We start from the raw sequence: 13815 nt of genomic DNA, 5'->3' as shown, positions 1-13815 counted from the left end.
GGAAGAGGAAGTAGAAGAGGAAGAGGGAGAGGAAGTAGAAGAGGGAGAGGGAGAGGAAGTAGAAGAGGAAGAGGAAGTAGAAGAGGGAGAGGAAGTAGAAGAGGGAGAGGAAGAGGAAGTAGAAGAGGGAGAGGGAGAGGAAGTAGGAGAGGAAGAGGAAGAGGGAGAGGCAGTAGAAGAGGAAGAGGAAGTAGAAGAGGGAGAGGAAGAGGAAGTAGAAGAGGAACAGGGAGAGGAAGTAGAAGAGGGAGAGGGAGAGGAAGAGGAAGTAGGAGAGGAAGAGGAAGTAGAAGAGGAAGAGGAAGTAGAAGAGGGAGAGGAAGAGGAAGAAGAAGAGGAAGTGGAAGAGGAAGAAGAAGAGGAAGTGGAAGAGGAAGAGGAAGAAGAGGAAGTGGAAGAGGAAGAAGAGGAAGTAGAAGAGGAAGAGGAAGTAGAAGAGGGAGAGGAAGAGGAAGTAGAAGAGGAAGTGGAAGAGGAAGAAGTAGAGGAAGTGGAAGAGGAAGAAGAGGAAGTGGAAGAGGAAGAAGAGGAAGTGGAAGAGGGAGAAGAGGAAGTGGAAGAGGAAGTGGAAGAGGAACAGGGAGAGGAAGTAGAAGAGGGAGAGGAAGAGGAAGTAGAAGAAGAGGAAGTAGAAGAGGGAGAGGGAGAGGCAGTAGAAGAGGAAGAGGAAGTAGAAGAGGGAGAGGAAGAGGAAGTAGAAGAGGAACAGGGAGAGGAAGTAGAAGAGGAAGAGGGAGAGGGAGAGGAAGTAGAAGAGGAAGAGGGAGAGGCAGTAGAAGAGGAAGAGGAAGTAGAAGAGGAAGAGGAAGTAGAAGAGGGAGAGGAAGTAGAAGAGGAAGTGGAAGAGGAAGAAGAAGAGGAAGTGGAAGAGGAAGAAGAGGAAGTGGATGAGGAAGAAGAAGAGGAAGTGGAAGAGGAAGAAGAGGAAGTAGAAGAGGAAGAGGAAGTAGAAGAGGGAGAGGAAGAGGAAGTAGAAGAAGAGGAAGTAGAAGAGGGAGAGGGAGAGGCAGTAGAAGAGGAAGAGGAAGTAGAAGAGGAAGTGGAAGAGGAAGAGGAAGAAGAGGAAGTGGAAGAGGAAGAAGAGGAAGTAGAAGAGGAAGAGGAAGTAGAAGAGGGAGAGGAAGAGGAAGTAGAAGAGGAAGTGGAAGAGGAAGAAGTAGAGGAAGTGGAAGAGGAAGAAGAGGAAGTGGAAGAGGAAGAAGAGGAAGTGGAAGAGGGAGAAGAGGAAGTGGAAGAGGAAGTGGAAGAGGAACAGGGAGAGGAAGTAGAAGAGGGAGAGGAAGAGGAAGTAGAAGAGGAAGTAGAAGAGGGAGAGGGAGAGGCAGTAGAAGAGGAAGAGGAAGTAGAAGAGGGAGAGGAAGAGGAAGTAGAAGAGGAACAGGGAGAGGAAGTAGAAGAGGAAGTGGAAGAGGAAGAGGAAGAAGAGGAAGTGGAAGAGGAAGAAGAGGAAGTAGAAGAGGAAGAGGAAGTAGAAGAGGGAGAGGAAGAGGAAGTAGAAGAGGAAGTGGAAGAGGAAGAAGTAGAGGAAGTGGAAGAGGAAGAAGAGGAAGTGGAAGAGGAAGAAGAGGAAGTGGAAGAGGGAGAAGAGGAAGTGGAAGAGGAAGTGGAAGAGGAACAGGGAGAGGAAGTAGAAGAGGGAGAGGAAGAGGAAGTAGAAGAAGAGGAAGTAGAAGAGGGAGAGGGAGAGGCAGTAGAAGAGGAAGAGGAAGTAGAAGAGGGAGAGGAAGAGGAAGTAGAAGAGGAACAGGGAGAGGAAGTAGAAGAGGAAGAGGGAGAGGGAGAGGAAGTAGAAGAGGAAGAGGGAGAGGCAGTAGAAGAGGAAGAGGAAGTAGAAGAGGAAGAGGAAGTAGAAGAGGGAGAGGAAGTAGAAGAGGAAGTGGAAGAGGAAGAAGAAGAGGAAGTGGAAGAGGAAGAAGAGGAAGTGGATGAGGAAGAAGAAGAGGAAGTGGAAGAGGAAGAAGAGGAAGTAGAAGAGGAAGAGGAAGTAGAAGAGGGAGAGGAAGAGGAAGTAGAAGAGGAAGTGGAAGAAGAGGAAGTGGAAGAGGAAGAAGAAGAGGAAGTGGAAGAGGAAGAAGAGGAAGTGGAAGAGGAAGAAGAGGAAGAGGAAGAAGAGGAAGAGGGAGAGGAAGAGGAAGTAGAAGAGGAAGTAGAAGAGGAAGAGGAAGTAGAAGAGGAAGAGGGAGAGGAAGTAGAAGAGGGAGAGGGAGAGGGAGAGGAAGTAGGAGAGGAAGAGGAAGAGGGAGAGGCAGTAGAAGAGGAAGTAGAAGAGGGAGAGGAAGTAGAAGAGGAAGTGGAAGAGGAAGTAGAAGAGGGAGAGGAAGAAGTAGAAGAGGAAGTAGAAGAGGAAGAGGAAGTAGAAGAGGAAGTAGAAGAGGAAGTAGAAGAGGAAGAGGAAGTAGAAGAGGAAGAGGAAGTAGAAGAGGAAGAGGAAGTAGAAGAGGAAGAGGAAGTAGAAGAGGAAGAGGAAGTGGAAAAGGAAGAGGAAGTAGAAGAGGAAGAGGAAGAGCTTCCCACACTTACTCATCTCCACCAACAGCTGCCTTCGATCTGCCATGTCGTCACCGCCGTGTCTGCAGTCGTCAATCATTCTGATCAACCAGAGAGAGAGAGAGGGAGAGAGAGGGAGAGAGAGGGAGAGGGAGAGAGAGAGTGGGAGAGGGGGAGAGAGAGGGGAGAGAGAGAGAGGGGAGAGAGAGAGAGAGAGAGGGAGAGGGGGGAGAGAGAGGGAGAGGGAGAGAGAGAGAGTGGGAGAGGGGGAGAGAGAGGGGAGAGAGAGAGAGGGGAGAGAGAGAGAGAGAGAGAGGGAGAGGGGGGAGAGAGAGAGAGAGAGAGAGAGAGGGGGGGAGAGGGAGAGAGAGAGAGAGAGAGCAAGAGAGCGAGAGAGAGAGAGAGGTTACACCTGACACAAGCTTTACAGCTCCTCTCCGTCGTGACATGAACTTTTATTTCACTTCGTTCTTTGTCCTGATCACATTCTAACAGTTTAATCTTTATTAAAGTTTGTCCTCCGTCTTCTGCTCTTTTTCTTCTCGTCCTTTAAAAAGAAACTTGTGGTTCAGGTGAGACCGGAGGAAGTTGTGAAGCAGCTCAGAGCAGCACGGCTCGCTGCACCCTGTCCCAGGCAATCTAATACACCGGGTCATGTGGTGCGTTGCCATGGCAACACAACCCCCCCCCCCCCACACACACACACACACACACACACAGTGAGAAAAGTTTCTTTGATAAGGCTCATACTTTCAGAACGTTTCTCTCCGCAAACCCGACCCGTCAGCCGTGTGATTTCTAATGACTCTGACAGTAATTGGACGACGCCGACGACACGCCGCCGCAGAAATCAGACTTCACCTGCTTTCAAAATAAAAAAAAAAGAAAAAGAAAAGGCGAAACAACAGAGCAGTTGTTTCTCTCCCATTTGTGCAGGAATCTGTGGAATCCAGTTCTAGAAGGAGATTTAAGATGGCGGGATTTTAGTTCTACGTGTTTAAATGTTCAACCTCCAGTTGGCGCCACACACCGGTTTTATTTTGACAGTCACCGTAATAACGATCCAACTTGGCGGTTTTATTCTGACAGCCACCGTAATAACAATCCAACTTGGTGGTTTTATTTTGACAGTCACCGTAATAACAATCCAACTTGGTGGTTTTATTCTGACAGTCACCGTAATAACAATCTAACTTGGTGGTTTTATTTTGACAGTCACCGTAATAACAATCCAACTTGGTGGTTTTATTTTGACAGTCACCGTAAGAACAATCCAACTTGGTGGTTTTATTTTGACAGTCACCGTAATAACAATGCAACTTGGTACTTTAATTTTGACAGTCACTGTAATAACAATCCAACTTGGTAGTTTTATTTTGAAAGTCACCATCATAACAATCCAACTTGGTAGTTTTATTTTGAAAGTCACTGTAATAACAATCCAACTTTGTAGTTTTATTTTGAAAGTCACCATAATAACAATCCATCTTGGTGGTTTTATTTTGACAGCCACCGTAATAATAATTCAACTTGGTAGCTTTATTTTGGAAGTCACCGTAATAACAATCCAACTTGGTGGTTTTATTTTGACAGTCACTGTAATAACAATCCAACTTGGTAGTTTTATTTTGAAAGTCACTATCATAACAATCCAACTTGGTAGTTTTATTTTGAAAGTCAATGTAATAACAATCCAACTTTAGCCGTTAGCTCATATTGATGCTAACTAGCACGTCAGGTAGCTACATCCCTGCGTGAAACACTGAGCCGGGAGCGTCTCCATGGCAACAGACGCTGATCTCCTTTGATCTCCCCCACGAGGAGCCTCTCTCATCCGCTTTGTATGGGAACGCTTTTTGGGGATTTATTCTGAAACTTTTAGTCGCTGACGTCCTAAAATCTAACGGATTGATCCTTGGATGATGACAAATCAGATTTCATGTAATTCAGGTTAATAGTTTCTTGTGAAAAGTCGGTACTTTACATACCTACAAACCAATAAATGAACAAATACATGTATTAATTAATTAATTAATTAATTAATAAATACTTTCAGATGAAAGCATAACCTTAACAGCCATTGGTCACCCAACCAATGGCCTGGCATGCCAACTGCATTGTTTTCAGAGTTTCTGCCGTTTCCATGGAAACAGACGTTGCTTTCAAAGCGTTGCAGCACAAACGTGCCCATAACATTACAAAAGAACAACAACAAAAAAACAACCAGAAATGTGTGTGTGTGTGTGTGTGTGTGTGTGTGTGTGTGTGTGTGTGTGTGTGTGTGTGTGTGTGTGTGTGTGTCCTGCTGCAGCCGTAAATCCGACTTAAAGCGACGGTACCTTTTATAAAGCACCATGCTGGACGTCGTCCTCTGAGTCCAGTGAGTCTCCGTCCTCCAGCGTACAAAGTCCCAATAAACAACATCAACAACGACGTCCAGACCCCCACAGCCACACAGTGCAGTACCCCCACACCCCCCACCCGCACCCCCCACCCCCCCTGCCTCTATCTTTAACCCGGCAGGAGGAGGCGCCACATTCCTCCGCCGCCTCTCCGGTTGCAGCCTGTTCCACTTCCTCACACCCCCAGTAACTGATTACTGTTAAGTTACTTTTGTCGCACAGACAAAAAATAGGCCGCCGCCGTGTTAGCGTTAGCGCTCGATGGACTAAACTCCTGTTTACACGTCGGTCCTTGAACACAACACCGCGGGAAAAGAACTCTGCATGTGAAGTAACTTTTAAAGTAACTTGCCTTTATTTTTGTAAAGAGGTTAAATCGCTTTATTAGATTAGATCATACTTTTATAATCTGATGTAATCTAGTTACTAGTTACTGCAAATGAACAAATAATGGTAAATGGTTAGCGCCCGATTGACTAAACTCCTGTTTACACGTCGGTCCTTGAACACAACACCGCGGAAAAGAATGTGAAGTAACTTTTAAAGTAACTGCATTTATTTTTGTAAAGAGGTTAAATCGCTTCCAATTGAATAAGGATCCAGATTAGAATATACTTTTATAATCTAGTTACTAGTTACTGTTAATTAACAAATAATGGCAAATTAACCCCCAAATCTTATTATGAAGGGATTAATGGGAAACATGGAAATCAAAAGTAATTAGTTACTTAACTGGATAAGCGGGTTAGAAGATAATGGCTATAAGAGTAATCCTACACCGTTTAAAAAAAGTAACTATATCCAGGTAGCGATGCATTACTTCCCTAAATAGGTAGTTACATTGTATTTGCAGTAACTAGCAGAGTAACTTAATAATTCCCAGAGTTGTAACTTGTCACTGTAACAATTTGATAAGTAAAACAAGGATTACTTCATCAGTTGCATTATTTGTAGCTACTAGTAAAGTAACGATATACTTTTTAATAATAATATAATATAGTAATTTCCTAATTAACACAACAGCTGATACATGAAGTAATTAGTTACTTTTGATTGGCAAAGAGCTGTGAGAATTATTAAAGTAACTTTAGTCGGGTAAGAATACTTTTCTCCACCAAGTCAGAAGTTGGATACTTATATTTGCAGTAACTACTTTCAAAGTTTTAACAAATGAAGTAACACAAAAAACATCTTTGCTACTTTTTATTCAGTTACTCATAAAGTAACTAAATGTATCTTTACAGAAGTAACTTGTTATTTACTCCTGATGAACAAGATGATACATGAAGCAAATAGTTACTTTTGCAAAAACGGTATGAGGAGCCCTACATCCTGATAGAGTAAGTTACAAACGCTGAAATAATTAGTTACTTCTTTGGAGTAAACAGTAGAGCAACTCGACTACTGGGTAAGGAGTTACTAAGTAACACACAAGTTACTTAACCAGCTGGTTATTTACCTTATATTTGCAGTAACTACTCCTGTGTGTAGTAACTGTAATGTTGCACTGATTGGAGGTAACTAACCTTGACGAGAGTAACTAAAGAGTAAGTACTCGGGGTTGTCCTTCACACGGTCGCCGCAGCTGTCGCTCTGATTGGTTATTTTTATCGGCTGTGATTCAGCCGCCACTCGTCTCCACGGTAACGGCTGCCGGGGAGGAAACACTGCGGTGGGGGGGGGCACCACCATAAATCTGACCCCCGTAACATGTGACTGTAAATCCACCACTCTGGACAGTAATGAGCGAGTAACTGATTACCTATGAGGAAATTAGTTACTCTGCTACAGTTACTCAGTACTTTAAAGTACATGTGAACCGTTGCAGAGCTGCAGTTTTGCAGTATCTGACCAGTTACTAGTAAAGTACCACTTCCAAAAAACTTTTGACTGTCAAAATAAAACCACCAAGTTGGATTGTTATTGTGGTGACTATCAAAATAAAACCACCAAGTTGGACCTTTTATTATGGTGACTATCAAAATAAAACCACCAAGTTGGACTGTTATTATTGTGACTGTCAAAATAAAACCACCAAGTTGGACTGTTATTACAGTGACTGTCAAAATAAAACCACCAAGTTGGACTGTTATTATGGTGACTATCAAAATAAAACCACCAAGTTGGACTGTTATGCTGACTGTCAAAATAAAACTACCAAGTTGGACTGTTATTATGTTGACTATCAAAATAAAACCACCAAATTGGATTGTTATTGTGGTGACTGTCAAAATAAAACCACCAAGTTGGACTTTTATTATGGTGACTGTCAAAATAAAACCACCAAGTTGGACCTTTTATTATGGTGACTATCAAAATAAAACCACCAAGTTGGATTGTTATTATGACGACTATCAAAATAAAACCACCAAGTTGGACTGTTATTACGGTGACTATCAAAATAAAACCACCAAGTTGGACTGTTATTATGGTGACTATCAAAATAAAACTACCAAGTTGGACTGTTATTATTGTGACTAGCAAAATAAAACCACCAAGTTGGATTGTTTTACGGTGACTGTCAAAATAAAACCACCAAGTTGGACTGTCATTATGGTGACTGTCAAAATAAAACCACCAAGTTGGACTGTTATTATGGTGACTATCAAAATAAAACTACCAAGTTGGACTGTTATTATGGTGACTGTCAAAATAAAACCACCAAGTTGGACTGTTATTATGGTGACTGTCAAAATAATAGATTTTGACAATAGACCTTCTTTTACAATCAGACACTAATTGCTCGTTTCTCTGTGAACTTGGAAAACTTTGCGTACGACAGTAGATTTTCATAAACAACTTATTCTTTGATAAACTGCTTCTATAATTCGATATTTTATAAAAAAAAATATTTGTAACCTTTTTTTCCAAATCATTTCCAGACGGTTCGTATTGAACCAGTAAACCTTTCATCTCTGTTCGTTTAACTTGTTTAACGTGTTTTATTGTGTAAACTCAGACAAAAAAAGCTTTGGACGCTCTGTATTGTACCTTGACGGGCGCGCGCCTTCAGGGGAGAACCCGCTGTGCGCGTGCACGCTCGCCACCTGTCAGTCTGCAGACACCTGTGTGCACGCACACGGACACCTGTACGCCCCCCCCCCCCCCCCCCCTCCCTGAATTCCACGGACGAGACGGAGGTTGTGGTCCCCCCCCAACCCGGCTGCAGCGGCTGCTCCACGGCCGCAGGGAGCGGAGGAGGTGCGGGGCTCCTGCCGCCTCCTGCCGCCTCCTGCCGCCTCGCGCAAAACCTGCCGCGGCTTCGACGGGACTTACCGGAATCTCTCCCCAGGGCCGTCGTGCAAACGTCGCCGTTCTCCGTCGCGTCGTCCGGTGTCCGCCGCTGCATGTTCCCCCCCCCGGTTCAGTCCCCGGTCGGTTGGAAGCGCTCGAGCGGCGGGAAGGCGCGCGCGGTGCGGAGCGGTGCGGCGCGGTGCGGAGCGGCGCGGTGCGGAGCGGGGTGACGTAATGCGTCGCCGTGTTCCGCAAAGTGTTGAAGTTTGACAATAAAAACGGGGGGGAAAGAAAAGAAAAAGGAAAAAAAAAAAGAAAAAAGAGCAGATTCACGCACAAATACTCCCGCACAGGTGCGCGGCCAGAGCGCGCACACGCGCAGTGTGCGTCACTGTTACAGCTGCGCTCTTTCTACGGGGTTTTTTCGATGCGCATTAAATAGGATGACGTCATGTAAACAAGTTGTCAAAATAAAGCGATAAACTACTCCAAATGCCATTATTAACTACAATAATAACGGTATATCATTGTTTTCGTCATGATAATGTGTCAAACTGCATAAATAACTCTATATAGATGGTTATATATGAACAATTCTATAAATGTAGAATAATGATAAATATAAATAATGATTTATGATGAAAAAAATCAATATTTCTAATGGTATTGATAACAAGATCAGGGAATGACAGTTTTATAAAGTATAATGTATGATATTACACATATTTATGATGAAATTAGAAGAAAAATAATAATAAAAGAATAATTTGTGGACAAAATAGAAAGTAGATGTAAAAAAATGCCTAGAATATATAAAATACATGTAAAATTTGTAAAAAAAAAAAAAAAAAAAGTACATTAAGCAAATGAGAGCTTTATATATTTAATATATAATTTATATTTAAAATATACTTTATTGTGAGTTCCATTAAAAAAAACTCTTAGTCTAGTAGTAAAAAGGATGAAATAGAGTATAAAAATAAATATATCTTATTAAACATGTATTGCATTTAACATTTTTGCAACAATGACAATAATAATAATAATTTAAAAAAAAGAATAAGAAAAACTGCAATGATGTAAAAAAAATGAAGCGGTGAGAGTTCCTGCAGGTCAGGGAACCGTTGTCACGGTTACATGGTTTAACATCAGCCTGTTTAAAAATCATCAGCAGAACATCTGGAGCGGAACATCCCACATCTGCACACGTCTCACCCTGATGGAGGAGGAAACGCAGGAAAAGAAAAAAAACCAGATGCACCTGAACGCACCTCACCTTCCCTGTTGCTAAGCGACCTCCACAGATGATTGACAGCCCGATGGGCTTTTTCCTTCCAGAGGGAAAAAAAAAAGTTGATGAAATGTTTAATCAAACGCAACTTTGGTAATAAAAACTGCAGGAAAAGACAAAAAACACACAAAAAAAAAACCTGTTTTAAAAAGACACTCAGACTTATAAATACTCAATTTTAAAGTTCCCCTACCAAAACAAAACCTCTCATTTCAACCTGCAGTCTATCAAATCATTCACACCAAAGTCCCGCCAAAATAAAATGCGGGAAGTACCAGTTGGTACGACCGTGATGATGAATTACAGCGAAGCGTCAGAAATGTACGTCAACAACCGAACATGGTTCTGTGGATTCTGGTAGAGGAACTTCAAAATAAAACTAATTTTCCATCATATTTTACTTGTTCTATTATGGTTTGCATAATATAAAATTTTCTCCCTCTGTTACCTTCCCTTTCTTTTGTTCATCATCACTCCTTCCACTCCTCCAATAACAAGATTGTACGAATCTACATATATATATATATATAGTTTTGTTTAAATAAACATCCAGCTGATGTGTCAAGGTGAAGACATTCATTAAAATAAATTTAATTAAATAAAAGCACAGTAAAAAAAAATAAAAAAATCCACATCCACAGCCACCGAACACCGCCTTGCTCCCAGCGCCCCCTAGTGGTGCTTGACGGGCAGAAAAATGTTTGTGTCCTTGTAAAGACTCGTGCTGTCGCTCGATTAAAATTTTTTTTACTAATTAATCGCGCAAATTTTCTGTAATTAATTGCGATTAATCGCATTGATTAATCGCCTGAAGACTGAAGCTTTAATGAGATTTATTGAGGGAAAACCAGGGAATTAATGTCGACTCAGCACACTGAGACGATATCTAAATTAAAAGACTATTTATATAACGTCTTTTTAGCTTTTTGGTGAAACTGTTTTTATGCAAGATCAGCAGAATGATAAAAACATGACTCTTTAATCGACGTTTCTAAAACACTGAGTGTTTTTTCACCCAGCAGTGTTTTTTGGACTTGTACTAGATTACAGAAGCAGCCTGACAGGACTCCACCAGGTGGCGCCCTCTCACCACTCAGGCTCGTGTCCTTGGGTTTGTCTGCAGACTCAAGTGAGTCGTCTGTTCCCTCACTGATGCTCTATGTCTTATTTCACAGCCAAATAAATTCTACTAATTACTTTCCTCAATACAATTAATGGTTTTAATGGAGTTTCTGTGACGTCGGCTGGGTTCGGGGGGTTTCAGCTCCAGGTCAGCGGGACAGATTCGCCCATGGCTCTCCAGGTTTTGGGCGCCGGAATCGGAACCCGGTTCGGGCCCGTCGGTCGCGCCTGCCGGGCGGCGGAGGAGGAGGAAACCTCGGGTCGACTTGTGGAGTCGGGGTGCGGCGGGACAGGAAGCCACGGTTCGGCTTGAGACTCAATGTTTGGGCCACGATTCGGTTCAGTTCAGTTTGGTTCGGTTTGGTTTGGTTTGGTTCAGTTCAGTTTGGTTCGGTTCAGTTTAGTTTGGTTCGGTTTGGTTCAGTTTGGTTTGGTTTGGTTCAGTTCAGTTTGGTTCGGTTCAGTTTAGTTTGGTTTGGTTCGGTTTGGTTCAGTTTGGTTTGGTTTGGTTCAGTTCAGTTCGGTTTGGTTTGATTCGGTTTGGTTCAATTCAGTTTTGTTTGGTTTAGTTCAGTTTGGTTTGGTTCAGTTCAGTTTGATTCGGTTTGGTTTGGTTTATTTTGTTTTACTTCAGTTCAGTTCGGTTGTTTGGTTTGGTTCGGTTCAGTTTTTTTCGGTTTTCTTTGGTTCGGTTTGGCTCAGTTCGGTTTGGTTCAGCGGTTTAGTTCATTTCAGTTTGGTTCAATTTTGTTTTGGTTCAGTTCAGTTCGGTTTGTTTTGGTTCAGTTCGGTTTGGTTTGGTTTGGTTGTTTGGTTTGGTTCAGTTCAGTTTGTTTCGGGTTTTTTTGGTTCGGTTTGGCTCAGTTCAGTTTGTTTTGGTTTGGCTCAGTTCGGTGTGGTTCAGTTCGGTTTACTTTGGCTCAGTTCAGTTCGGTTTAGTTTGGTTTGATTCGGATTATTTTGTTTTGGTTCAGTTCAGTTCAGTTCGGTTTGTTTTAGTTTGGTTCAGTTCGGTTTGGTTTGGTTCAGTTTGACTGTTTGATTTGGTTCGGTTCAGTTTGTCTCGGTTTTCTTTGGTTTGTTTTGGTTCAGTTCAGTTCGGTTTAGTTTGGTTCAGTTCAGTTCGGTTTAGTTTGGCTCAGTTCAGTTCGGTTTAGTTTGGTTCAGTTCAGTTCGGTTTAGTTTGGTTCAGTTCAGTTCGGTTTAGTTTGGCTCAGTTCAGTTCGGTTTAGTTTGGTTCAGTTCAGTTCGGTTTAGTTTGGCTCAGGTCAGACATCCATTCAGTCACTCACACCGGCAGGCCAATCGCTGTGTAATACCAGACGCCACCACAAGGTGGTACGGTGAGTCAAGACAGGGGAGAATCATCAGTGGAGACTGAATCCTTTGAGGTGAAGCTCACTGCCACCACCCGGTGGACGGAACTGTCATGACGTTAGCATAACAAACAGCACAGAGCTTAAACATTATAAAACAACAGTCGCTGCGACGCTGCACATCGCATTAAAGAAGAGGGGCTCAGCTGCAAGGATTAATAATTAATGTAAATAAAACGAAAACCAAATGAACCAACAAATAACAAAATCCAATAGAAAAGGGGAAAAAAGGTTACAAATTCAAAAAAAATAATTAAAAATAATGAAAATCTGAAGCAGGTTAAAATAAGTAAGAAAACATATTTTACACACACATATATATATATATATATAAAAAGTTATGCGAATTGGGTGACATTTGACACCTGATTTCAATCTTAAACAACTCCTGAGTTATTTAATATAATAGTATAGAATAAATAGTATCTCAAAACACAATATATATATATAATATGTTAATGACACCTGATGATTAATTAGCATCAATTAATGAGTTTAAATGTTTTACAGGCGTTTTGGAGGAAAATAAAAGATGCTGCCGCGATCTGGGTGTGACTTCAGTTAACTTTTGATTTATTTGCGTGTTTCTTGTCGTGAAAGTGACTGAAAACTGTGAATTTGGTAGATTTGTGCATGAAAACTTGTAAAATGTCGTGAAACGCCCTCGCTGCCCCCCCCCCCCCCCCCTGCAGGAGGCACTGGGGGATTTGACTGTTGTGTTGCAGTATTAGCCCCCGACTCTTCAGTCCACACCTCAAATCGCTCTGTTTTAACAATTGAGTGCTTTTCCATTAAATCCAGTGCAGATGTTCGTGGCCCCCAGAGGACGGATCCTTAATAACTTCCAATAATTTTCATTTAGCTTTTCCACCGCTTAATTTCTGCAGTTCGCGACGTGGACGCGTCGAAAAAAATGGCCAAATTGTGGCCGGACCGGGCTTCGGCTTAGCGCCGCCGGCGGGACGGGGCGGCGCACACGTCGTTTCCCCGACGGGTAAAAAAATTTTAATAAAATTGTTCGTTTTAAGAATTATTGGTCGTTTTGATCACGACTGAGGTTGATTGACAGATGTAGGAGAAATTATTTTTGTTTTACAGTGAATGAAAACAGCCTCTAACACCAATGAAGGTTTTTGAAAACACGTTTATTTCACAAGTTTTTTCACGAGTGTCACTTTAATTTGACACATTTTATATTGTTGTTTTTACCTTTTGTCCTCTACAGCACTTTGTGATTTTATCTGTGAAAAGCGCTTTATAAATACATTTTACTTACTTATGTACTTTTTTTTCAGACTTTATCGGCCGAAACGGGAGAAATTCCCAGAGAACTACAGCAACGACAGTAAATTTCCGCGGCTTCGCGTCAGAGAGAAGGTCGGCGATGAATCCGGGGGGGGCGAGCGAAGGCCTGCAGGAGGTGCAGAGGACGGACCTGCGCCGTATCTGATTGAATATCGGGGGGGGGGGGGGGGGGGGGGTTGGGGGGGGCGCCGCGGCGTAAAGCCGGCGTGGCGTCGCTCTACTGTGAGATTCCTGTTAGCGGGGAGACGCGGCGGAGCAGGAGGTGAGGAAGACGAGGGAGACGAGGAAGACGCTCCAGAAAATCACCCACGATGACGAGCGGGGGAGGGGGAGGGGGGGGGGGCAGAGACCAAGTGACCCGGGGCGAGGCGCCCAGGAAGAGGAGGAGGAGGAAGAAGAAGAGGAGGTGGAAGAGGTGGAAGAGGAGGAGGAGGTGCAGGAGGAGGCCGGGGTCAGTCTGGACATGTGAACTGAAATGTATAATGTTTTGCAGATGATACAACGTTTATTCTGCTCAGGACCCGACGTCAGGAATCGTTGACGACAGTAGATGGTATTATATATCATAAATAATGTCATATATGACATGATGACATAT

The 13815-nt window shown here is 42.8% G+C and overlaps 2 protein-coding genes across 3 annotated transcripts in view; both read left to right on the top strand.

Annotated features, from left to right (window-relative positions):
* LOC308135079 (neuronal tyrosine-phosphorylated phosphoinositide-3-kinase adapter 2-like) overlaps positions 1-14 on the top strand; it is a gene marked incomplete at its 3' end in the record, with an annotated part of 10689 nt that extends 10675 nt beyond the window's left edge. The window contains exon 5 of the mRNA XM_080502952.1: positions 6-14. Coding sequence (XP_080359078.1) covers positions 6-14 — 9 coding nt within the window. The remainder of the gene's footprint in view (positions 1-5) is intronic.
* The window catches only part of LOC308135371 (uncharacterized protein), a 432222-nt gene that overhangs the window by 151345 nt on the left and 267062 nt on the right, over positions 1-13815 (top strand). The gene's annotated exons all lie outside the window — the stretch shown is intronic.

This window comes from Blennius ocellaris (genome assembly GCF_963422515.1).
Source record: "Blennius ocellaris genome assembly, chromosome: 10".
In the NCBI taxonomy this organism is placed as follows: Eukaryota; Metazoa; Chordata; class Actinopteri; order Blenniiformes; family Blenniidae; genus Blennius; species Blennius ocellaris.
This window is presented reverse-complemented; position numbering and strand designations above follow the sequence as displayed.